Consider the following 24,972-nt stretch of genomic DNA (forward strand, 5'->3'; position numbering starts at 1 on the left):
AATTGACTTTATTGTTCAGATCTCCTCTGTAGAAAATTCTCTTTCCAGAATATTCAGTTCTTACAATTTCTGGTTAACCTTTAAGAGTTATCTATTACCTTAAAAGAGTAATCCAACTCAAAATAGCTAACTTACTCCTCTAGCATTGGATAAATATGGCTATCAATTTTTGTGGGTTTTTTTCCTGCAGAATTTCCTGTTATTCTAAGGGATTCAATAGGACTTATGCACATAAAACTGAAAATTATATTACTATGGGGAAACTGCTTTGTGCCTTTGAGAAGGAACTCTCTTGCTAACTTAAGTACTATATGTGTGTAGAATAGCGAACATTTTCCTCCCAAGAAATTTCATGTATGCAGTTAAAACACTCTTAAATTGATTAAGGATTTGTTATATATTTCCAGAAGCACTCAAGAGTACTTTTATGGTTATAAGAGTAGAGTGCATTAGAATGCCAGAGACCAGCAAATACGCTAGAGGCCTTCAAAACCAAACATTCCTGACTGTACCCTATAAACATGTGGGGCAGCCTGGAAAAACAAAACAACTCCCCATCCCCCCCCAACGTAGGTAAGCCTATGATGATAACACGTCAACTGGCTTGAATATTAATTTGATACTTTTTCTGTTAGAAGTCATTTTTATTACTTAGCAAATGGAATGGAGAAGTAATAAATATGACTGGTATTTATTTCTCAAGTATCATTTTACATTAGATTTGACTAGTTACCTTTATACTTTTTGGAAAGCGTATTATGGAACTACCACAGTATTTTGCCTATTAATCAGGGAAGCAAAAAAGCGTTTTATAAATGTTGAATCAAAACCTTCACTGCAGTGAGGGACTTAAATTTCAAGCAATATATTCCTTTTATAGGGTGAGAAACTGAAGTATGGAAAAATTACAAGATTTTCCCAAAGCCATACATTGAGTCATGGTAGACATGGAAATCTGCAATTCTGTTTGCCTGATTCAACCTGCAACCTCATGAAATTAAGGTTATCTATTTTCTGACATGTGCCTGAGGAGTGTTTCCTTATTATTTGTTCATTTGCTGGTTTATTCATTCACTCGTTAATTTAGACATTATATAGGAATCCATGTTTTTGCAATATGCAGTCTTGATGTAGGGAGTGTGAATAATTGAATTTATATATCTTAGATATTTTCTTTAAAGAAACTTGTTCCATTTTTTTTAAATGACCATGAAAGAGAAATTAAGGCATTAAACAGTAAGTTGGATTGTTCAGGTGTGGGCCACAGTAGTATCTTCGAGGATCACCTGAAGCTTTTTTAGGAGCTAATATATATTTTTCAGGGACTTGAACAAGAACCTGGCCGAAGCCCTAGTTAGGTCTGGGCGCAGAGCTGTGGCCGGAAGAAACCACATTACTCATCAAGTGTATGGAAAAGGCCAGTGCCCACATCTCTACAATCTCTTCTTAACATCTGGTTTGATCAAGAGAAGGGAGATTACTCTGCTTCTCCCATGTTCCCGAGTTTCAAATCTCATACTGTGAATTCTTATTTGTTGTGCTCTTTTTCTTCCTAGTTTAACTAGTATTTGCCCAAGCTTTCCTCACTCTTTTCTTTTTTTTTTTTTTTCTCCAAGCCGTAAGAGTCATACTTAAAGGAAATAGTACTTCTCTGGGTCAGACCTCACTTCTCCTTGATTAAACAGCTGGTGCCACAAGTAACTTCAAATGAGGAAAGTATCCAGCTTCACTCCCCCACCGTCCCTTCCCACCCCTTCCCACCCTCCCCTGGCACAGTGCCCTATAACAGAGGAATCCAAATAATATAGGGGTGCCATCTGCCCTCACCTTTTTCTACAGAATTTAGTGGACACTGTTTTCAGTTTGTTTGTTTTCTTATTCTTTGCTTGCTGCTCTGAGACTTAGGACTGAGACTCATTTCCAGCTTCATGGCTCACCAGCTCTTTCCTTGGAAGAGTTCTTTCCCAAGAGACTCTTCAGGCCCAAGAACACTTGGAGCCCTGGGAGCCTAACCCATAGATTCTACAAAAAAGCCCAGGCACGTCCAAGTCCTAGGCAAACCAAGCCTTCCAGGAGCCTAAACATTAGTCTTTTCTATAATTTTCCTGAAGAATAATTCATTCTTTAACAAACAAGCAAATGAACAGAATCTTATGGTCTTTCATTCTTAACTGCTTTGACAGTTGATTTCCATTAACTTCCAATTTAGCTAATTGGGTTTCCTTTTCATTTTTGTCTGATATTAATGTGATATTTGGTATATATTAATGCTGATCTGTAATAATTTAATGCCCATTTATAATTGAATGGCTTAAAAATAATGATGTACTGTGACCTAGTTGATGTCTGTCTTCCATTTCATGCATTTGCTAGGCAATTATGCATTCCTAGCAGTTGTGGCTAAGTGAATTCTCCCATAATCCTTGTTGGGAAACAAAACTTTTTTTTTTTTTAATTAAAGACGTGATCTTATGAACTAGAGGTACTTGAAGAAAACAGATTTAGGGGTGATGTGAATGATAGCACTCCTCTAATATCTAAAAATCTGCCATACATATTAAAGCAGGATTCAGCTTATGCTTTGTGATTCTGGTGAGCAGACAAGAGTGGAAATTCTGAAAGGCAGATTTCAAAACTAATATATAAAGAATTGAAAATGAAGAGAGGAAGAAGGAAGTGGTTCTATTCACTGGCGCTAAGATGCTTGAAATGTTGTATCTGCAGACTTGTATGGTCACCCTGAAATAAAGCTCATTTATTTCTATATTCCTCTAGATCCTAAGACGAGGAAATACGACTCCATGGATTCCATTCATATTCTCTTTCTGTTTCTGTCCAAGTTTCTCTTGAAGGCAAAGCATACATGGAAGCACAATATGGAATTGAACAACAACACCAAATTTATTTGAGATACTGTTTTCTGAAATCTTGTATCTTTAGCCCTTAAAAAGTTTTGGACTTTTAGAAGCTATACTGACAGGTTTTGTTAGTATGACTCTACTTTGACTTTTTTTTTTGTATTGTGAGAGAGTGTGAATGGACAGAGGATCCAAGGTGGGCTCCGCACTGACAGTAGCAAGCCCTCCAGATGCAGGGCTCAAACTTTGAACCGTGAACTCATGACCTGAGCCAAAGTTGGATGGTCAACCGACTAAGCCACCGAGGTGCCCCAATGTGACTGTACTTTGAATGCCGTTATAAAGTCAGTGGATCCTAAAGGGGAATTTATTGAGAGGGAAAGAGATATTCAAGCCTTCCTAGATCTAGCCTCAATTAAAACTCTGGATTAAAAAAACAAATAAGTGTCCCAAATTTTAGGAAGGCCCATTAGCATCACATTTAATTAATAAACCCCTAACTAATATTCACTGAGGACATAATCAAACAAGTGACCTGGTTTTAGGAAAGTCGGGTTTATCATTATATTTTAAATTTACTTTGTTGGGTATTAGATTCTGTACACCCCTCGACCCCCCAAATGAAAAAGATGACCCTCAGTTGTCACATCTTGATTCCTAAGAAATTGGTGATATGGAAAACTTGAGAGAAAAATATTTGTGTTTGTGTTATTGTTTTTGTTTTAAGCATACTTACATTTTTTGGATTGTCCTATAATCTCAGATTTTGGATCCGAATTTCCCTATTGTTGCATCTGCTTTCTGTCTTTGCAGTGTTTTGTTTCCTTATGTAGCTTATCATTTTTTGATGAATTTCTCTCTCAGAATCTTTTCTACCCTGTGAACTAATTTTGCATTTACTTCCCCTGGAGTCTAGGGATTTCAAGCCTTTGGATCAGTCTTGATTTTAGTTCTTCGGTTTGAGGTTTCCATACCAGAGATGCAGTAACAATTTAGAATTTACATTTGAGCAAGACTGAGGTTTTGATTTATCTCAAGTAATTATTTTCTTTTACTTTCCTCCCAAAGGCTTCATCATATGACAGGCTTCCTTGCTGAGTCAGAGGGTGGGCTGAGTTTTCTAGCCCTCTTTCAATAAAAGGGACAGATTTTTCAGACTTTCTTTTTATACACTGCCTCTTGCTTTTGTTTTCTGCCCATCTCCATGAATGACGATAATAATAAAAATGATAACCCGCAAAGAATATCTTTTTCTGTCAACCTTTCCATATGGCACATTTTTCAAGAATCATGGTGGGACACTGGAAAGTCCTATTTGCCTTAGGAGTTATATTCGCATATTTTCAATGTCCTATCAATTTGTCTTTATTATCCTCATGCATATCTACCTTTTTCCGTGTGTCTGTCAGCTGCCACATCCGTTCATGTTCCCTTGACTTCTCCCCCAGATCAATGCAACAACTTTAAGTGGCCCCTTAATCCTGGTGATTGTTTATCTTGTTTTTCAAAAATCCAACGTAGGTGTGTTGCTGCCATTTTATGACATTTGCATTATAACTGCATCAAAATATAGTAATAACCACTTGTATTTATTCACCGATACTTAGCTCCTTATTCCGGCTATTACTAGTTCAAAGCCTCTTCTATGAAAATGTTTTCTTTTCTCTTTCACACACGCATCTATAATTCTGCTTCTGACAGCGTCAGTCTCTCCACGCTGAAGAAACCAGTCACAACTTTGATGCTGTGTGGCGTGGCAAATTAAAAAGGGGTAAATGGTTATGGCAATAATGTGATTAAGATATTGTCCATTTTTGCAAACTTACGTAAGTTCAGAGAGTTGGTCAAAGGCTGGAGACTTTTGGCTGCTATCTAAACATAGATAATTATTGCAGTTTCTGGAGATCACTGATATAATAGTCTTAGGAGAGAAGAGCTAAAGCTCATTACATTTACACAGAAAACTGCATAGATAATACTTCACGGTATAGTAAAAGTATTACAGTGTTTTAATTCATTATATAGAGCAAAATAAAAAAGCAGAGATTTTCTTCCCCTCTTGAGTAATCAAATGGCTTGCTTTTTTTAAAGACATGATTTCATTTAATCCCAACAAAATACACTACAGGTATTGTTATTGTCCCTATTTTATGTATGACGAGAATAGTAGAGGCATTAATTAACTATCCCAAAGCCATACCATTATCCAGTGGTAATGTAAGGACTCCTGTAGAGAACTGTTTTATTCCGGAAGTCTTTACTTGGAATCACTAAATTTATATTCCCTGTAGCAAAACTATCATTTATACCTCTAGGGTTTCGAGAGGTGAATACTAAATTTAGGAGATGTATTCTTAAATTCTTTCAAGGCGCAACAAATTTTCCTCAGGAGCCGCATAAAGTCATCAGATGTGTGTTAAGTAATACATAGGGTCAATATATTCTTCATCGATAAAGTTTCCAAGGTGTGGAAGAGAGGTTTATGGCAGAGGAAACAGACTATTTATAAGAAGGGGCTCAAATACTTTTCCTGCCAGGCTACAGGACAGCCAGAGTTTGCCGAACTATTACAGGGTGCACAGAATGCCCAGCAGCGTCATTGTGAAGTTGGCTTGGGAGGAACAGCAGAAGCAGCACATGAACTTGCAGCATCTGCCTGAGGGTCTGTAGGGGTAACAGAAATGGCTCGAGCTCAGAGTTCTTCCAGAAGTTTCTCTAGGACTGTCCAGTTATAACCAGGACCATGTTATCTAGGATAACCAGCCAACCATCTGCAATTAACAAGCACAAACAAAGCAGATCAAAAATCAAGTGTCCATAATTTATAATTCCAGGAAGATTATTGCCAAAAAAAAATTACCCTATCACTAATGACCCAAGTGATTATCATGACATTGAACTGGTTATCATCTTAGCACAAGAAACTAACCCCATCGTTATTAAACACTTTGTGTTTAATGGACTGTTTTTGCAAAGTCCACAGTCTGTAAACAGTTCAAAATAGCTTGGCATCTAGTTTGGCTTCATTTAAGGAGATGGAAGCTAGGCAGAGTGCTCTTTACTGTTCACCCGGATCTGTTTCTTGGACACCTTTGCTGTTTTCCTTTTGTACCAGTACGGAAGAGAGTCACATGCATGGTCAAAGAATGCCCACGTCCACCTCTGACCAGTTGCCTGTAGAATTGGAGCTAGGTGTCCTTTGTGCTGTCAGCTTCTCTCTCTGGCACGCTACCTGGGCTGTTGAAAGCAGTCAGTGTTTGTCCCAGCGTCACAGACCTATTCGTGACATTTGCAGGCCAGGGTAGATAACTTGGTATACGGGATGTGAAAACAATGCCCTTCTTAACAGTCGATTCCAGCTATAATATCTCAGCAACGTAATGGTAATATACATTGTTAGCTTCCTAGACAGTTGCACTTTTATATTGGGCAATATGCTTAATAGAGGAGGGAATGTGATTGAAGATTATGAAGATCGTTCACGGAATCCAAGGGAGAATTGAGCAGCCACACAGCAGGAAGGGCATAGAAACAGTTGAGACTTTAAGAGTAATAAGATCCAGGTCTGTAAATTCTGCCAGGACTTTCTTGCCATCCTGTCTTTCGCTACTCTTTCTGGGTCACTTCCCTTCTATCTCTCCCTAGCCGACCAGGTTTGTCCACATGTCTGTTAAGAATTCCCAGGTTTTATATCCTAGAAACTTTTCCGCAGCAGGACAAATAGCCTGATACTCTGCCAGACCCACACCCTAAGCAACAGGAAGAGGTCGTGATATGTGTTAGAAATTTGGTGTGAGTGGGAAAGAACTGTGGAATCTGACAGGTCACAGTGTCAGATCCCTATTTGACATGCAGGATGTTAAATAGGGATCAGCAAAGTAGATGCATATTATGTATTTATATCGCACCCCCATTTAAGCAAAGTGTAATTTTATACCTGTTTCTGTAAATATACTTACCCTTTGAAAATCTGAAAGTCAAAAACAATAGCGTAGCCATTCTGAATGATAGAATGTAATGGAAGGATACCCTCCCCTGGCCCAGGAAGTTCTGCACGTGTACAGAGATTCCTCAAAGCCCCCACCTGAGTTTAAAAGCGGCCTTGTCCGTGGTTATGGGTAGGACTATCCATGCACCTCCCTCTGCATTTGGGGTCTGCACAGCTTAACCAACTGAGTCAACCAGGTGCCCCCTAAGTTTGGGCAGCCTGTTGTCTTCCATCTTTCCCTAAGGATATATTAGACATTCGGAGCATTGGTGGGGGTTGTAGTCTTCCCCCCATTTCTGATTTCTATGCACTGGGGTAGAGCCTGCACCGTGCACACGCCCTCACAGGAGACTCCTGATGCAGTTCCTAGTCATTGGCTGCAGGGTACTGTGATGGGGGTGTTGGTAGTGCTGGGGTAAGGAAATGGTGAGCACGACGGATTGCAGGCTGGGGGAGAAGGAGAGTGGGGCTCTCCCCTAGCACCTCCCCCCCACTTGGGACAGGTCATGGCCCTGGGGAACAAAGGCAACTGACAAGTGGTTATCCTCTATGGATTCTGCTGGGTACTGCCTGCCACAGCCTCAAATAGGATTAATTAAAGAATTTCTGGTTTATCTTAAAGATAGGGTACAGCTCTGACTTCCCATTTTAAGGCAATCCATTTAGGGGGCACCTGGTTGGCTCAGTTGGTTAAGCGTCCAACTCTTGGTTTCAATTCAGGTCATGATCTCATGGGTTCATGGGCTTGAGCCCCACATTGGGGATTCTCCCTCCTTCTCTACCCCTCCCCCCCCCCAAAGAAATAGATAAATAAAAAAAGAAAGAATCCATTTAGATCCCTACTTTTTAAAAAGCATTTTTTTACATTTATTTATTTTTGAGAAATAGAGCAAGTGGGGGAGGGGAGAGACAGGGCGAGAGAGCATTAAAGCAGGCTCTGTGATGTCTGTGTAGAGCCCCATGGAGGGCTCACACCCACAGACTGTGAGATGATGAACTGAGCCGAAACCAAGAGTTGGAATCTCAACCTATCGAGCCACGCAGGGGCCCCTAGATCTCTAAAGTGTAAAGAAAAAGTCCAGGGAGCACCTCTGTTGAATGGGTGACTCTTAAGAGTCTCTTAAGGCTTGTGAGGCCAAGAGCCAATGATGACTTGAACTACTGTAGCAGCATCTAGGAGAGAAATATGGAGCGATTTCAGTGAACTCTAGGAGGTGCTGATAGTACTTGGTAACTCAGGGAACCAGAGAGGAGTCAGCAGGGAGTTGGTGACAAAGCTCAGGTGTCTGGCTTTAATGGCCGGTAGTGGGCCGTGCCTTGCGTGTGCATATTCCAGAGGGGTAGTGTTCTCACGTGCAGCTCTGTCCTCATCCCGTGCCGGCCCTGGCACTGAGGGGCCACCCCATTCACGTTCACATTGTTCAGCCAGAGTACAACATGCCTGGACAACCTAGTTTTCACTGAAGGTTTGACTGGTGAGATCAATCTAGAAGGTGGGGGCTTCATCCCACAAACTCTACAAACTTCTCAGAAGTCTCTCGACATCTTCTCTTTGCTGTCACCACCACTGGGACCAGCCCTCAGGACTATGTTCTGTTTCTGAGAATTGTTCTAAAACTTGACATATGCAGGCAGAGAAGGACAGATACCATATGTTGGCACTCATAGGTCTAACAGGAGAAACCTAATGGAGGACCATAGGGAGGGGAAGGGGGAAGGAGAGCTGGGGAGAGTGAAGGACACAAATCATGAAAGACTATTAAATACTGAAAATGAACCATGGACTGAAGGGGGAGAGGGAAGAGGGAGGGGGTGATGATCATGGTGGGGGGCACTTGTGGGGAGAAGCACTGGGTGTCATATGGAAACCAGTTTGAAAATAAACTATTTAAAACACTTGACATATGAATATCTAAATTAGGAGAATTGGTGGGGTTTTTTTAATTCTAATTTTCCAAGAGACAAGAGGTTATAGCCTACTTCTAGAGCAGAGTTAAAGCAAAGGATATCTTTCATTTTCTGTGTTTTGAGAAACTGAGTGCAGGATAAATAGTCTTACATGGAATGGGTGGGGTTGCTATTATTTCTGCTTTACATTCACCTTTTCTGGGGGAATGGCCTTGAAATAGGGCCGGGACCCAGATTATTGCCTCATAAAACAGCAAGAAGTTATTGTTATTCTTTAATTTTATATCCTTATTATGAGGTAATACTTCTCTTACTTGAGCTGAAGAGTGTTCTTGTCTTTTTCTTACATATTTGTGAAAACAAAATGTTAAAAGATTTAGCATAACAACCATTGCTAAATCATGATGTAAAATAATACTGTGTCCACAATTAGCCTAGGTAGTTTTACTTGGTTCAATAATATAAAATCAGTGGGCTCATAATATTTTAGTACCTTAGTGTGTTTGGCAAAAAAAAAAATTCATGTTACCATAAAGAAGTTAAACTAAGTAACAATCTCAATTTTAAGGAAACATAAAGCAAAGTATTATGTTGTAACATGGGACATTAATGCAAATAGCTTCCCAACTGGAATGTTAAATCGATTCTCAGTGGGTGGTTAACCAAAAAAAAAAAAAAAAAAAAAAAAAAAGGGCTAGTTTTTGCTTAAATCTGTTATGTTCCAACATCATTTCTGAAATCTTAATTTTGAATTTCACTTGAGTTATTACCAGTGTCCTGAGATGGTGGTCTTTCTAGAAAATGAGTACTTTTTTTCCTGATGATCAACATCTTTCATTGTTAGGTGTCCTTTCTAGAAATATGGCATTTGAATCTTGATTATATCTTTAAAATCATATTAGTGTTGTAACTATACGTGTGCTGTGGGTTGAATTGGATCTCCTAAGAGATACATTCCAGTTCTAACCCCCTTACCTGTGAATGTGACCTTACAAGTAAGCAGAGGGAATCAAGTTAGGGTGAGGTTTTACTGGATTAAGGTACCTTCTAATCCAGTCACTGGTGTACGTATAGGAATAGGGAAATGTGGACTTGAGGGCACACGTGCAGAGGAAGGCCAGGTGAAGAGATGGGAAGGGAGAATATGGTTGACCATGGGAGTGGCAATTGGAACCATGCATCTACAAGCCGAAGGGACCCTAGGAATTGTCAGCAACAGCGGAAACTAGGAAGAGACAAGAAATGATCCTTCAATATGCCAGCGCCTCAGTTTAGGACTTCTTGCTGTCAGAACTATGAGAAAAGAAATTCCTATCAGTCAGAGCCACCCAGTTTGTGGTACTTATTTTTTTTTCTTTTTTTTAAACACCCCTTAGGAGTACTTGGCTAGTGCGTTATCCAAGGAGTGAGGAGAAAAGTCCTCTAAAGAGATGATCTGGCACATGTCCATCTGGGAGGATGGAGGAAGGGCTCGTGAGGCAGGCAGGTGTCTGTCTTAGCAAGGTGGGCCACAGTTGGACTAGTGGCTTGCACTTTGGCACGCCTGTATCTAAGGGGAGCCTGAGTTGAGTGGTCTTGGTGATGGGTGGCGGTGGGTAGAGTGACAGGGCAAGGATTGGGACGGAGGTCTTTAAGGATAGGAGGAGCAAGCAAGAGGCCAGTAAGAAGCAAGATGAGGAGGAAAAATCTAGATTAGATGGGAGGAACCAGTTGTAAAGATGAGGGGCGTGGGAGAAGAAAGATGGAGGAGGTGTGAGGTACGGGGTTTTCCAGTCGTCATTTCCCGTGCCTCCTCCCAACATGAGAAATAACACCTGTAAACTTTGAACTCCCTGCTGCCTGCTTACCTTCTTGAATTCAAATGCTTGCTGTAACACCTTTCAATGTGCTTATTATTTACCCTTGGTCTTCCCACTTCCTATATGCTTTAAAATTGCGTTGTTTAAAGTGACACTTCTCTGGTTTTGGAGTGTATGTAATCAATGCCTTGTGGAGACTGTCAGTTACCTATAAGTTACATTATCGTGTGATGACTTTAAACTCTTAGGATTGAAAAAAACCATTAATCTGTATCTGTATATGCATAAAACAATTTACAATTTACACTTTAAATTTCCTCTGTAACTTAATGTCATGTATTCTAATAAGGAAAGTAACAGGTTTATTGTAGAAAATACTACAATGCGAGAAAGAAATTAAAACCATGTCTAGGGGCACTTGCATGGCTCAGTTGGTTAACCATCTGACTCTTGGTTTCAGCTCAGGTCATGATCTCGTGGTTCATGGGATCGAGCCCTGAGTGGGGCTCTGTGCTGATGGTGTGGAGCCTACTTGGGAGTCTCTCTCTCCCTCTGCCCCTCCCGCCACCCCTCACCTCATTCTCCTTCTCAAAATAAATAAATAAACTTTAAAAAATTAATAAAGCCACGTCTACCTGATTGTAGTAGGGAAAGTATGAATGGATAAATGTAAAACTGAGCAGGACATCTGCAAATGTTGAATTTTAATAAACTGAATGGGGAAAACACCATTTCCGAAGAATACTTGTTGGAATACTTACCTTCCACTTAAATTGTATCTTCAGAGAATTTGACATCACTAAACATTCCGTGAAGTGTGAGTTTAGTAATTTATATCTAATTTATGCCTAGGAGAAAAACCTTTATTTATATAAACATTTTCAAAAATTTATTTATTTTTGCCAGAGAGAAAGAAGGAGAGTGAGAGAGAGAGTGAGATATGAAAGGCTCCATCTCACCATCCGTGAGATCATGACCTGACCCCAAATCGGGAGTTGGACGTGTAACTGACTGTGTCACCCAGGCACCCCACCCCCACATAAACTGGATTTTAACCTCATATTCTTTTTATTTATTTTTTATTATAATTTTTCTTAATGTTTTATTTATTTTTTAAAAGAGAGAGAGACAGATGGGCAGGGGAGGGTCAGAGAGAGAGGGAGACACAAAATCTGAAGCAGGCTCCAGGCTCTGAGCTAGCTGTCGTCACAGAGCCCGATGAGGGGCTCGAACCCATGAACCATGAGATCGTGACTTGAGCTGAAGCCAGATGCTCAACTGACTGAGCCACCCAGGTGCCCTTCTTTTTATTTTTAAAATTAGGATTCAACGGGCTACAAATGTCTCATTGCTATTTAAAATTGCATTTTATTTATTAGTGTGTTTGAGCATTGTTTTGTGGTGAGTGACCATTTTTTCTTTAGAGGCGTATGTGCATTTCTGTTTGGATTGTAAGAGCTTTTTCTATGTTAAGGACATTAACCTATTGTGTGTGATATATGTGCAGATATTTCTTTTTATATTTTCATGTATCTTTTCAATTTTGATTTTTTGGGGGAGGGTGGTGTATGTGTGAGCAGATTCAAGAGGTCGTTTGCCATTTTTTTTTATATTCCACTGTTTCTGTTACAAAATCCTTCTCCATCTGAGAATTAAAAGACATCATGCCTATTTTTCTTAGAGATTGTTTAACACTTTAGGTTTGCCTGGAGATTTTTAAATAGATAGTATGGAGTAAAGATGAACTCTTTCTTGAATAACTAACTGATTGTCTCAGTACAGTTTATTGATGGATTGTCCTTCCAGATATCTTTATAACAGCTTCTTTATGTAATAGTGTTGTTTTTATTCTCTCTCTCTCTCTCTCTCTCTCTCTCTCTCTTTTTTTTTTTTTTTTTTTGAGAGAAAGAGACAGCGCGAGCAGGGGAGGGTCAGAGAGAGAGGGAGACACAGAATCAGAAGCAGGCTCCAGGCTCTGAGCTGTCAGCACAGAGCCTGATGCGGGGCTCGAACCCACAAACCATGAGATCATGACCTGAGCCGAAGCCAGACATTTAACCGACTGAGCCACCCAGGCACCCCTCATTCTCTTTTTAAAATTGAGCATGCTGTGCTCGGTGTGGAGCCTGCTTAAGATTCTTTTTTCCTTCTTCTTCTGCCCTGCTTGTGCTCTCTCTCTTTCTCTCAAAATAAATAAAAACTGGGCACGTATTTTATAACATTTGTTCTTTAAAACTGAATAAAGATCATCTGGTGATCCAGACACACTTTCTTGTAAAGCAGGCTGTCGTATTATTAAGATATACACTGTACTTCCTCAATTCACGTGCCTTAGAAAGGGAATGATTAATGCAGACTCTTAATTTGTAATCTACCAGTTTCTTGATGACATCTCTCTCTCAGCAAAATAGTACACTAAGTCTTTATGACAGGCCATGTCTCCAAAGTTATCCTCAGGTGTTTTTGTTCGTCTACAGTATTCCTGAGTAGCTGTTTACATATTCTAGTTTTGCCATGATGTGATTTACAGGATCCATTAAGTCTATAAGGTATGGAGATAATCCATCATGAGTTTGTTCTTTGAAAATCGTGCTTCTATGGATTATCACATAAATGATAGTGTGTTTTGGTAATGTCACAAGTAAATAAGAAAGGTAACTTTTCCATTTTCCCCCTTCGTTTCCATCTTTTTGTTTCAGATCATCCAGTTTTAACTGAAGGACCCTACTTCTATTTGGGCGTGGCAGGAGACGTGAGGAAACCACATGGAAGACTCCCAGGACTTAAATGAGCAATCAGTAAGTCTTAATTCAGTCACAAGTTTGCTGAAAAATGTTGTAAGACTACTCAAAATCCTACTAAAGAGAACGTATTGTAAAAAGCAAGAGTATTGTTAAATATGTATATTTTAGTTGAATTTTGAATTCTCTTCCAAGACCACAAAACAGACTTTTGGAAATGTATGCTGTTCCTGCTTAATGATGTCACATTTTGAGGTCTCCCTTGACTGTCTGCTTGTAAAGCCGGTGGGAGAAAAACTAGGGCATTTAAATCACGCTGTGTTTTTGACAATCTGTAATTTTACATACCTCCTTCGGTAGGTTTTATTCCAAACATGCTTACATAGTGCATTTATTATTGAATATCAGAAGCATAACAGGACACAGTATTACCAGCATACCTATTGCCTATTTCAAAGATGGCAGCCTGAGCCCTCATGTGCTTTCATGGCTTCTTTATTTTGCTAAGTTCTTTGCAGAATGCACAAGATCGGTGGCAGTCATTCCAAGATTCTGATTTCTCAAGGGGTTGATGTGGCCTTTGCTCCTGACTCCTTAGTACTAGTGTCTCCATGACACTGGCACCTTAGTGTTTGGAACCGAAGTCTGGGGGAGGTCTTCCCTGACACTCCCCCACCCCTGCCAGCTGCCAGCTGGCTGTGGCACAAGTCAGGGCACACGTATCTGCCAAGTGTGCGTTCTGCAGATCAATGCTATATGTTGGTGGCTTGTATGATCGTGACTTGATCTGAGAGTCTAACATTTCTACGAGGCAACAGAAGACAGTGTTCGTGTGTAAGAATGTGGTTCTAGAAAATGTGACTATGATCTCGGTTTTGAAATGCAGAAAGATATATGTTCTGGTGTAACGTGCCATTTCAAGTTCATTTGTGTTTTAAAGTATTTCAGTTGAAAGATAACAAAGGCTTTAATTTGCAAACAGATGAGACCATTGTCTAATTTCATTATATATTATCCTGTTATTTAATAGTACATGGCATCATTACCGGAAAAATGTAACAAAAAATACAAAACCAGAGAAGGATAAAAATGTCTGTCAAATGGTAGAGATCCTATTCTTCAGGAATTGCCTGGCTAGACGAATAGCAATTAGGAGGCAGGGGCATGAAAGTAGTTATTTGTTTTTAATGCTGGTTATCGCAGTGTGGACTCTAACCAACTGGATGACAGCATGATGGGGTCACCACTCCATTGGATGTTTATGGACCCCAGTGGCGTCCGAGGGCTGTGAGTGACACCATGTGCATACCTCAGTGAATATGATGTCATTTTAGTGGTGCTGCTTCCCGAGAGGGTCACTGGTGATCTGTACTTTATTCTCACATGCTGAAGTTAAACGTATGTGTGCATGTGTGTATGTATAGGTGTGTGTGTGTGTGTGTGTGTGTGTGTGTGGAACTGACCAACTGTCCCTGTTTTCTAGAGACCCTGGGGTCGCTCGGGACATGGAACTTTCAGAGTGAATGCAGGTGCAGTGCCTGCAGACTCGGGAGTCAATCTAGTTGTGCGTGTATCCTCGAGAATGGATTTGTTTTCTTTGGTGTTGTGGAGGATAAAGGAATATGTTTTTATGTTTAACATTAGAGTTAAACGAGATGCTTTGTGCCACCTTTTGCAAAGTGAAACCCGGCATTTGTAAATCATACATAGTATGCCCCAGTGTTGTTTCAGGGATGTGGAGCTCAGCCTTAAAATGCAGTTGTTGTTTTTTTTTTAAGTTCTGGTGTCACTCATGTGCAGCCAGGTTTGCAGACCAGGAGTGTAGTGTGACCTTCTGGTCTCTCAGTTCGAACTCAGATGCTGAATTTGTGGTGAGAATGGAGGAGACTTTGAGGGAAGGAAAGGATGCTCTCTACTCCTCCCATGCCCCAGTTCCCCATCCCCGAGTCTCACACTGAACTCGCCACCTGAGGGTTATCGTAAGTCTGGTCAAAGTCACTGATCATCAGATCAGCTCCTCGTCTGTGGAGTGGTTTGATAGGCCATCAAAGAGTGAGCACTTCTGGTTTAAAACAGAGGAAGCTTGACGTTTGTGTTGGATGTTAATGACTTTTAATGGCTTTGATTTAGTAAACATCCTAGAGCCCTTTTCCTTCAGGGTCCTTAGACTTAGAAGACCATATAGGCCAATCCATGCATCCTGCACAACTGCAAAGGATCTCTTGGGACTGTGAAATGACTTGCCCGTAACATCATGGCTAGTAAACGTCAAGAGTTGGGACTTCACACAGGTCTTCTGACTCCAAGTCCAAAGCTCTTTCTGGAACATCAACATGCCATATGGCTTTGAGGTTTTCTTATTTTGACGTTCATCACTATAAAAATGGCAAAAAAGAAAGATCCTGATATAACTCGTTTGCATTAAAATGATTTCTATTTGAGTGAAATTTTTAAGTGACATTAAATTTTACAGAGTATACTAACGCTTTAAATATTTTGAAAAATAATACTTCCCATTTATTAAGATAGAGATAAAATAAGGTACAATTAAAAGAAAGTTCATAATAAGATGAAAGGGAATTTTCTTGGATCACGGAAGACTTCTTTCTTTTGACATAGATCTAACAAGTGGGTACTAGGACATATAGACTGAACCTAGCATTTTCTGTATGCTCTCTCCGGTCCTCACTGTCTTCTTACCATGTAATTGTTCTGGTCATCATTTTACAGATAAGGAAACTAAGGCTTGGAGAATATCAGGGTCACACAACTGTTAAGTAGCAGAGATTAGAATTGAACCCACGTTTATCTGGTCTTAAAATCTGTAGTGGATTTTGCATGATATATCAGAGTATAGTGGATAGGGACTTGAGCTTGGAACCAGAAATCCCTGACACTTAAATACTTTGTAACCATTAGAAGATGACTGAAAGTCTTCCTCATCTGTGGAGTGGGGAGGATAATAAAAAGAAGTCATATGAAAGGCTTAGCACATGCCCCTTTTAGAGTAGAAACTTGGTTAACGTTAGCTGTTCTACAATGACCTGACATCTTCAGGGGGGCTTTAAAGAGTATGGGATGGTTGCATACCCAGTTACCCTCTGGCAGACCTCCCTGCTTGGAAGTTCACAGTTTACAAATTCTCCCAGTTTTCTCCCTTTCGCCTCTATTCCAGTACTTTCCATCTCCTCCGTGGATGGCACTCTCCGCTACAGAGTAGATTAAGTAAAAAAGCAGGTAGTCATCCTTTTTCCTTCATCCCCATTCAAACTCCTGTCTATTCTTTTTAAAAACGGTTTATAGTTTATTTATATTTGAAAGAGACAGACAACAGACAGAGCATGAGCGGCGAAGGGCAGAGAGAGAGACACACACACAATCCAAAGCAGACTCCAGGCTCTGAGCTGACAGCACAGAGCCTGATGCGGAGTTCGACCTCATGAACCTCGAGGTCGTGACCTGAGCCAAAGTTGGGTGTTTACCCGACTGAGCCACTCTGGAACCCCCAAACTCCTGTCTATTCTTAATTTTTAATCCCCCTTAAAGCTGTTTTCTCTGCTCTAGGTCTTATTTTGGATCTTTATTTTATCTCTCCACTATCTTTGTTTGAAGTTGCCTCTACAGTGGTTTTTCTAGAACCCATAGTTGGTCATATTGCTGTTCCACATAATATTCTTCACAGACCCTTCCTTGCCCTCCGGGGACAGGTTCAAGTGTGCAGTAAAGCACACAGGCTCAATTACTGAACCTGTGTCTCTCTGGTACTGTTTCTGGCTTCTTTCAGTTCCCTGAATCTTGCAGGCTCTCTGAGGTTTCTGTAGCCTCTTCCCCAACCAGGTACCTTGTAAATCTGGAAGGCTCACTGTGGGTTTCTCGCCCTCTGAGCAAGCCTCTCAGATTGTCTTTCTTCCCCAGGCCACCAGCCACACCGGGCCAGGGGCCTCTGCAATGTGCTGCCCGTGGCCTTTCCCTCTATCCCAGGACTTACCCCACAGACCTGAAATCTTATCTGTTTATTTACCTTTCTGCTGGATTATAAACTACTTAAGAGTAATAGTGAGTCTTGTTCATCTTGTATCCTCACTTCTTAGCACAATTCTTGCTGACATTTAATGAATGTTTTCTTCAAAAGCTTCTATCTACTGTTACTCACTAAGGTATGTTATTAAATAGCCTGGTGAATTTTGAAATCCAAAATTCCTCAGAATGGATTACTGACTCATGAATTTATGTTTCACTTACATTTTTAAAAAATTGCACGTAACATACAATACTCTTTTAACAATATGTAATCAAAACAGAGTTTTTGGCTCTAAAAGAATTTTTTTTTTGCATTATATCGATTTTATTTTGCAGTCTGGCTGAGAGGATCTAGGGAATGTCAAGAGGTCAGCAATTAAAGTAAGGTTTAGTTTTCATTTTTGTCTGAAATTCTATGTTAGAACATAATTACTTAGAAGCAGTTTTATATACAATTATAGCTTACTACAGTTTTTAACTAAATGTTGTTCTTATTAACAGAAATAAATATGAATCTAGATTACATGTAACAGTACCTATATCAGAAGTTCCTTTCCTACTGTGGAATATATTATATTCCCTGTATTCAAATAAAGGCTGAACTATATTTATTTTTTTTATAGTTTCTGTAGTAGCCTTATATTTTGAAATATTTTGAAGTCCTATTTCAGTAGTGAATATTCCCATAGATTTTTTTTTCTCATTTGATTCATTCATATCAAAGTGAGAGGGAGTATGGCCATATCTATCATTGAGGTAGCAGTTTTGGAAACAAAAATACTGCTTGTGAATTTTAAGTACTGTCTATTATGCAGTAAAACATTAGTAGCTTCTAAGTAAATTGAGGGAGAATAAGAAGTTATGGTTTACTCTAGGATAGCATTCCCTAATATTAGACACTAAGGGCCTCACTATTCCTACATATGTCAACATTGTTAGTGAATCACTTAATGTATATTATTGATGACATATATTGGTTAGTGAAGTCTAAATTCACCTCCTTTGGGACCATATTATGTATATGTTACAGCAATATTTTCAGAAGTTTATATATATTTGTAGCTACTAATAATTTATTTTGCATCAAACCTTCTAATAATGTGAATTAAAATTCTAGAGTTAGTTTGATAAATGAATTTTCTTCTGTCCCAGTTTTTCTTTCTTAGAATACCAAATGACTTTAGATTATTCGTCAGCTCTTAGTTTGTAGAGGTTCTCTGGATCATTTTTGAATACAGCCACTAGCCCATCTTAAAAACCTGTGCTGTTTTTAGAGTCTTTTGGACAGGTTTCTAGTTGTCATATGGAATTGAATAGGTCATCCAAATTACCCCTTAGATGTAGAGCTCCTGAATCACCAATTTCTGTCAATGTTTTAGCAGCATGCTATAAAATAATTATTTGGATTACTTTCAGTTTAAATCATTTTTTCATTTTTGATAACATGCCATTCTCAAACTCCTGGAATCCTATCATTTTATTGCTGTTTTCTTAGGTACTCTAAATCAATTTGAGCAGCTTGCATACCATGTATTTTATTCTGATCTAACCAAAATCAAAATATTTTTGAGGCTACAAACCCATTAGGAAGAACTTGGCCTTTAAATTAGTTAAAAGAATCATGTTCATAACATGTATTGTTTTGCATCATCCAACTGGACAATATATTTCAGAGTTCAGTGGGTTTGCTTAAAGTTGAATCACTTTCAAATGTATTGTAACTTCCAATTGCCAATTATGTCTTTACTTTGCGTTATGTAATAGAGTACCTAAAAAGTAGATACAGAAAATTTGATTTTTTTAAAAGTTTATTTATTTATTGAGAGAGAGAGAGAGAAAGTGAGAGAGAGGGGGAATGAGCAGGGGAGTGGCAGAGAAAGAGAGAGAGAGAGAGATAAAGAGAGAGAATCCCAAGCAAGCTCCATGCTCTGTGCTGAGCCCTTACGTGGAGCTCAATCTTATGTCCTTGAGATAATGACCTGAGCCAAAAGTCAAGAGTTGATGCTTAACAGACTGAGCCACCCAGGTGCCCCAGTAAATTTGATTTTTAACTTTTATTACTTACTAAGGCTTACTCTTTCATTTTGAACAATTTTCTAACTTTGAATTTCTATATCTTTACACGAGTTGATAAGGATTCATAAGAAGATTCCATGAATTATCTATATAGCCTCCTAAGATTATAATTTAATTAAAAACCTTTCCACAAATTTTAAATACACTTGTCTATAGAGGGAGAACCCCATATTAAACAGAATATGGATTGTGATTGTGTATCACTTGCCATGAACTGGAGAGTAAATATTAGGCTTTTCTTCTGTCACCTGTGATCAGTTGGTTAGTAGTTGTCCCTGTTGAGAAGGGACCTAAAAGTACCTCCTGGCTCAATGGAAGAGAAACATTATAGTACAGTCTGCCATGGACTTAGTAAGGAGGAGGAGTGGTGTGGACCCTCACACCTGCTGATCCTGGGCCGGATAGCTGTCAGCAGCTTTGAGCACTTGGTGTGGATCCTATAGATGCAGATAAGAGCTATGATATCTATGATAGCTTTAGGTACCAAAAGTCTCTTATCTGAACTTACAACTTACATATGGCATATCGATTGTCCAGTAATTCTACCTTATGTATTAAAATGAAAATAGCTGTTTATGATAGAAATATAATCTATTTCTTTCATGCCTTAATAATTTTGAGAAATGGGAAAATGAATGTAATATCGCTTTTGCTGTAAGGTACACAGCGAGCAGCCAATGTTGGCTGGTGAAAAGAGCTTGCGTCCATTGAAAGTGCTTGACGTGACTCATCTCATTAAACTGCCCCGCAAGGCAGGCTTCGTCATGACCGTAGGCTAAAGAAGAAGACACTGAAGTTGAACTTAGAGACCTTCTTCAAGGCTGTGACAGCTAAAACTCTGCTGATGGAATGTGAGCTCCTGTAGTCTTCTTCCAGAAACCTTGCTGCTAAATGTATTATCTTACCTGCTTTAATCAATTAAAATGGTTTTCAGATGATACATTTGATGTCTTGGAGCATGCATTAAAACTCCAGTTGATCTCAGCTTATTAAAGTGAAAAGCAAACGTTTTAGATATCCTGGGTCTTGGTGAGAAATAGAAGTTATTCTACTATGGTTACTAATCCACTGTACAACTTCTTTACTATTTTGAACAAACTCTAAGATAGCAGTATGTGTGAAAATTGAATGATATTTCAGCAAACTCAATTAAAGAAATATTTACAGACTCCTTATTGTCTGTCAGGAACTTTGCTAAGCTAAAGATTAAAAGATAAATACCATTCCTGTCATCCCCCCAATATAAGTTTAATATAAGGTTTAGTTTAATATAAGATTGTAAGATGTTACACCAAGTTCTAAAGTTATTTTAAAATGGGCTTTGGATAGTGCCAACTAATTTATTCAGTGAATATTTGTGAAACACTATATTTGAAACATGATTTTAGATGTTAGAAACCCATGGTGGGTGGGGTGCCTGGGTGGCTCAGTTGGCTAAGCGTTCGACTTCAGCTCAGGTCATGATCTCACGGTTCATGGGTTCAAGCCCCGAGTTACACTCTATGCTAACAGCTCGGAGCCTGGAGCCTGCTTTGGATTCTGTGTCTCCCTCTCTTTCTCTGTACCTCCCCTACTTGTGCTCTGTCTTGCTCTATCTCTCTCTGTCTGTCAAAAATGAATAATTTTAAAAAATTAAAAAAAGAAACCCATGGTGGACAAAATGGACAAATATTATGATTCCCATGGAGCTTATATTCTAGTTGGGGAAGATGAACAGTAAACAAATATAGCATGTTGGATACTAGTAAGTGCAAGGAGGAAAACCAAATAAATTGCAGGTGGAGGAGAGGAAATACTGGGGGCAAGGTAGGTGGGTAGGGAAGGTTGCAGTTTTGGGAGGAGAGTTGGAGGATATTACTGAGAAAATAGCATTTCCACAAAGATTTGGAGGAAGTAATGGAGCGAGCCTTAGGGCATCTGGGGAAAGTGGGTTTGGTTAGAGGAAACAGCAACTTTGAAAACTGTGAGGTGTCAGCATTCCTGGTATGCTCACCAGATGGAATCAGGAGGCCAGTGTCGGTGGCACTGGTGGAGAATACAAGGTGGACATAAAGAGACAATCATGATGGAAGATAGAGGTGTGGAGGAGAGTACAGATTATGTAGGGTGTTTTAGGTCATTTTAAGAGCTTGAGCTTTACTAAGTGATATGTGAAGCAATTGGAAAATTTTGAGCTTGGGAACAACATGTCATGACTTATCACCTTGTCTGATGTATTGAGAATGACAGAATGATGGCAAGAGTAGAAATGGGTTGTTCTTAGTGTCCAGATGTGAAATGGATAAGGCGGCAGTGGGGAGGTGGTGTGAAATGGATTCAGCATATGTCTTGAAGGTGGAGACAGAGGGCGTGCTGATGGGTTGGATGGGGGTTGTGAGAGAAAGGAGTCAGAGATGACTATGAGGTGTTTGTTCTGAGCAGTGGGAAGGATGGCATTGGCATTTGCTGAGATGGGTTGACTTAGAAGGGACAGATTGAGGGTGGAGAGTAGGAGTTCAGTTTTAAATGTGGTGGCAGAGACATTGCTGTGTTTTCACCATTCTGGTTCCATACTCTTCATTCCTGGTGCATTGGGAACTATACTTTCTAGCCTCCTTACATTTAGACAGGGCCATATGGCTTGTTTTGGTGAATGAAATGCAAAGGGAAGTGATGTGTGTATCACTTCCACGTTGAGGCCATGAGAAGCTACTGTGTGATTCTTCGGTCTGTATGTTTTGCTAGCATGAAGAATGAAGAGGAGGCTTCAGGTAAAGATGGTAGAGCCCTAAGATCGAATGATGTTGGATTGCTGAGACACTGCATAGAGGATAGATTTCTAGGAGAGTACTAAGCAGCTGAGTTCGTAGAGATATGTTAAGTTTTACCTGATCTTAGACACATGAGTGGAAATGTTAGGAAGATCATTTATTTAGGAAGGTTAGATGTAACCATTTGGAAGTCGGGAGTGAAGACTGGTCTTGAAATATAAATTTGAAAGGCTTCAGGGTATCAGTGATGTTTAAAGACATATTGGTTGAGATCATGAAGAGAGTAAGTCTAGAGGGAGACAAATTAGAAGGACTGAGTCCTGGGGCACTCATATTTAGAGCTTAAAGAGATGACGATTTACTTAAGGTTGCTTGATCCTACTACTATAATACCTATAAACACTGAGTTATGCCACACTTGTTTGTTGTTACAGCCAGGGAGTTTACTTCCATTGTGCTTTCTTCTGAACTTTCCAACAATCGCATATCATGTCTGCATTACTGGTTACTGGGTTCACCTGTCTCAAGGAAGAAAGAGCCAGCATGCAGCTGAATAGGTACTAAGACATCATTCACCTCTTTGCATTTTCTAGCCAAGTAACAAAGCCATAAATATCCAGGAATCAGTCAACAGATATCTATCATCTTCTCGTTGCTGTGTTTGTAGATACGAGATTTTTGGGCATTCCAAATTAGCAATGAATTGACCTTCCTTGGGGTTTCTCAGTCCCGGCATTATTGACAATTCAGGTCAGATGTTCTTTGCAGTGGGGGGCTGCCTTGAGCATTGTATGATGTGTAGAAGCATTTCTGGTATCTGCCCACTAGATGTCAGTAGCACCCACTTCCCTCCCCTACTTTCTGTCTTCAGTGACAATCAAAAATGGCCATACATGTGGACAAATGTCTTCTGAGTGGAGGCAAGAATTGCTGATCTTTGTTATGTCTCCTTTCAGTGAGTTATTTGCTTATGCATTTATTCCCTGAAAAGTATTGGAGGAAGTTTATCTGAACATTTCCGGAAACATGCTATACTAAATTAGAGGGGACTGGGACAAAAGGAGAAACACATGCTCATACAGAATTTAGGCAAGGGAGCAAAATAACATTGCCAAGTTTGCCAAGTTAACAGTGGAGTATAAGCGCTATGCTATCAGCAGGGCAAGTCTATTTAAGAAAGGTGAAGAGAGGAATCAGAGTTAACTGGGTCTTGAAAGACAATAAAATTGTATGGACACAAGAAGACCTTTCCTGGCCCAGCAAGTTGCAGGAATGAAGACTCAGAAGAACAAAATATAAGATACCAAGGTCTGTCCAAAAACAGTGGGCGAATTAGAATTTCTGAATCAGAAATTTTGTGGGGATGGAGGTATAGAGCGGTGGGACATCTAGCTGCAAAATCCTGAGAGCAGACTGAGAAACGATCTTTGAGGTCCAAGCTTAGAGATTTACATGTTGCTTGGTGTCCAGCATGATGCTTGTTACTACATGATGTATAGAGATGTGTAAAACACTGCCATGTCTTTTGCGGCTTTTATCTTGGACGTAATGGAAAGTTACATAATTTTTGAGCAATAGAGTAATATTTTTAAATGATGTTTTAGGAAAATTAAGCAGATGGTGGGAAGATTCGTGAAGGTGTGAAACTGGGCATGGAAGATGACTTGGGGGATATGGAAGCAGTTTGTGTATGAGCTGAAAAGGGCCTAAATGGGGTAGGGGACAAGCTTCTTTTGTAAAATGCAGGACAGGAGATAATTTTGGGTTTTCTCGCCATCTAGTCTCTGTACAACTACTTACCTCTGCTGGTGGAGCTTGGGGGTAGCCACAAACGATGCATACATGAATGATCATGGCTGTGTTCTAATAAAGCTTTATTGACATAAACATGTGGCAGGCTTTGGACCATATTTGGTCAACTCCTGGTGTAAAGTCATGGTGTACCACCACTGGAAAGAAATCAAGGAAAGAATCAAGGAAAAGAACTTGAGGAAAAAGCTTTGCTGAGCTTGGTGACCAGCCAAACAGAGATAATAGGAAGAAGGGTGAGGGGTGGATGTGGAGAAAGAAAAAGTAAAGACTATACTGGAATTTCAAGTTTAGGAGATACTAGTAAGATGGTTCAGGAGCAGGTGTCAGTGACTTGAGGGAAGAGAGAGATGTGTTTGAATTTAGAACTATAGAGAACATGTCAAAACAGCAACTGGTGAAGCTCTCTTGTGCCGTGGAAGAGATGCTCAGGCTGGCCATGTAGAGCAGACCAGTGTTTTCCTTGGGGTGCTCTTGTAAGGGGGAAATGATATCTGGATAAAGGGCAAAAGCATGAGGATAAACCTAGGAGAATGCCATGTTTACAAAGTGGAAGGAGGAAAATGGATCAGAAGAGCCAGGGAAATAGAAGGAAGATCGGGATAACACTGTTTCCAGAGCTAAGGACCAAGACGACTGTCAGGAGGAATTGATCATCACTATCTGACATTTCAGATGGTCCTGCAGAATGGTGACTGAGAAAAAGACGGTCTCGGTTGAGTAGGAGGCCATTGGTGGCATTTTGGAATACAGTCCATTTGAGTTGCGGTAAGAAGAGACACCTCAGAGGCTCACTACAGAGAACAGGAAGTAAGAGGAAGCTTGTGTGTTTAAAGAGAAACAGAACAGTAACTGAAGGGAGCGCCTTTTTCAAACAAGAGGAGGCTTGTGTGTGGTTGGTGGCGGGAGAGAAGGCCACAGTGGACTCAAGTTGTTGCAGAAGGGATAATGGGGCTCAGGGGAGGTCAGAAGAGGAAGATAAGGTTGGGATGCGGGAGGAATAGCACCCTCTGACTCTGACAA

General features: G+C 39.9%; 1 protein-coding gene across 1 annotated transcript in view; it reads left to right on the plus strand.

The window, feature by feature from the left end:
- EYA4 (EYA transcriptional coactivator and phosphatase 4) overlaps positions 1-24,972 on the plus strand; it is a 306,046-nt gene that overhangs the window by 52,165 nt on the left and 228,909 nt on the right. The window contains exon 2 of the mRNA XM_029945279.1: positions 13,253-13,351. Coding sequence (XP_029801139.1) covers positions 13,319-13,351 — 33 coding nt within the window. The 5' untranslated portion in view covers positions 13,253-13,318. The remainder of the gene's footprint in view (positions 1-13,252; positions 13,352-24,972) is intronic.

This window comes from Suricata suricatta, chromosome 7 (genome assembly GCF_006229205.1).
Source record: "Suricata suricatta isolate VVHF042 chromosome 7, meerkat_22Aug2017_6uvM2_HiC, whole genome shotgun sequence".
Classification (NCBI taxonomy): domain Eukaryota; kingdom Metazoa; phylum Chordata; class Mammalia; order Carnivora; family Herpestidae; genus Suricata; species Suricata suricatta.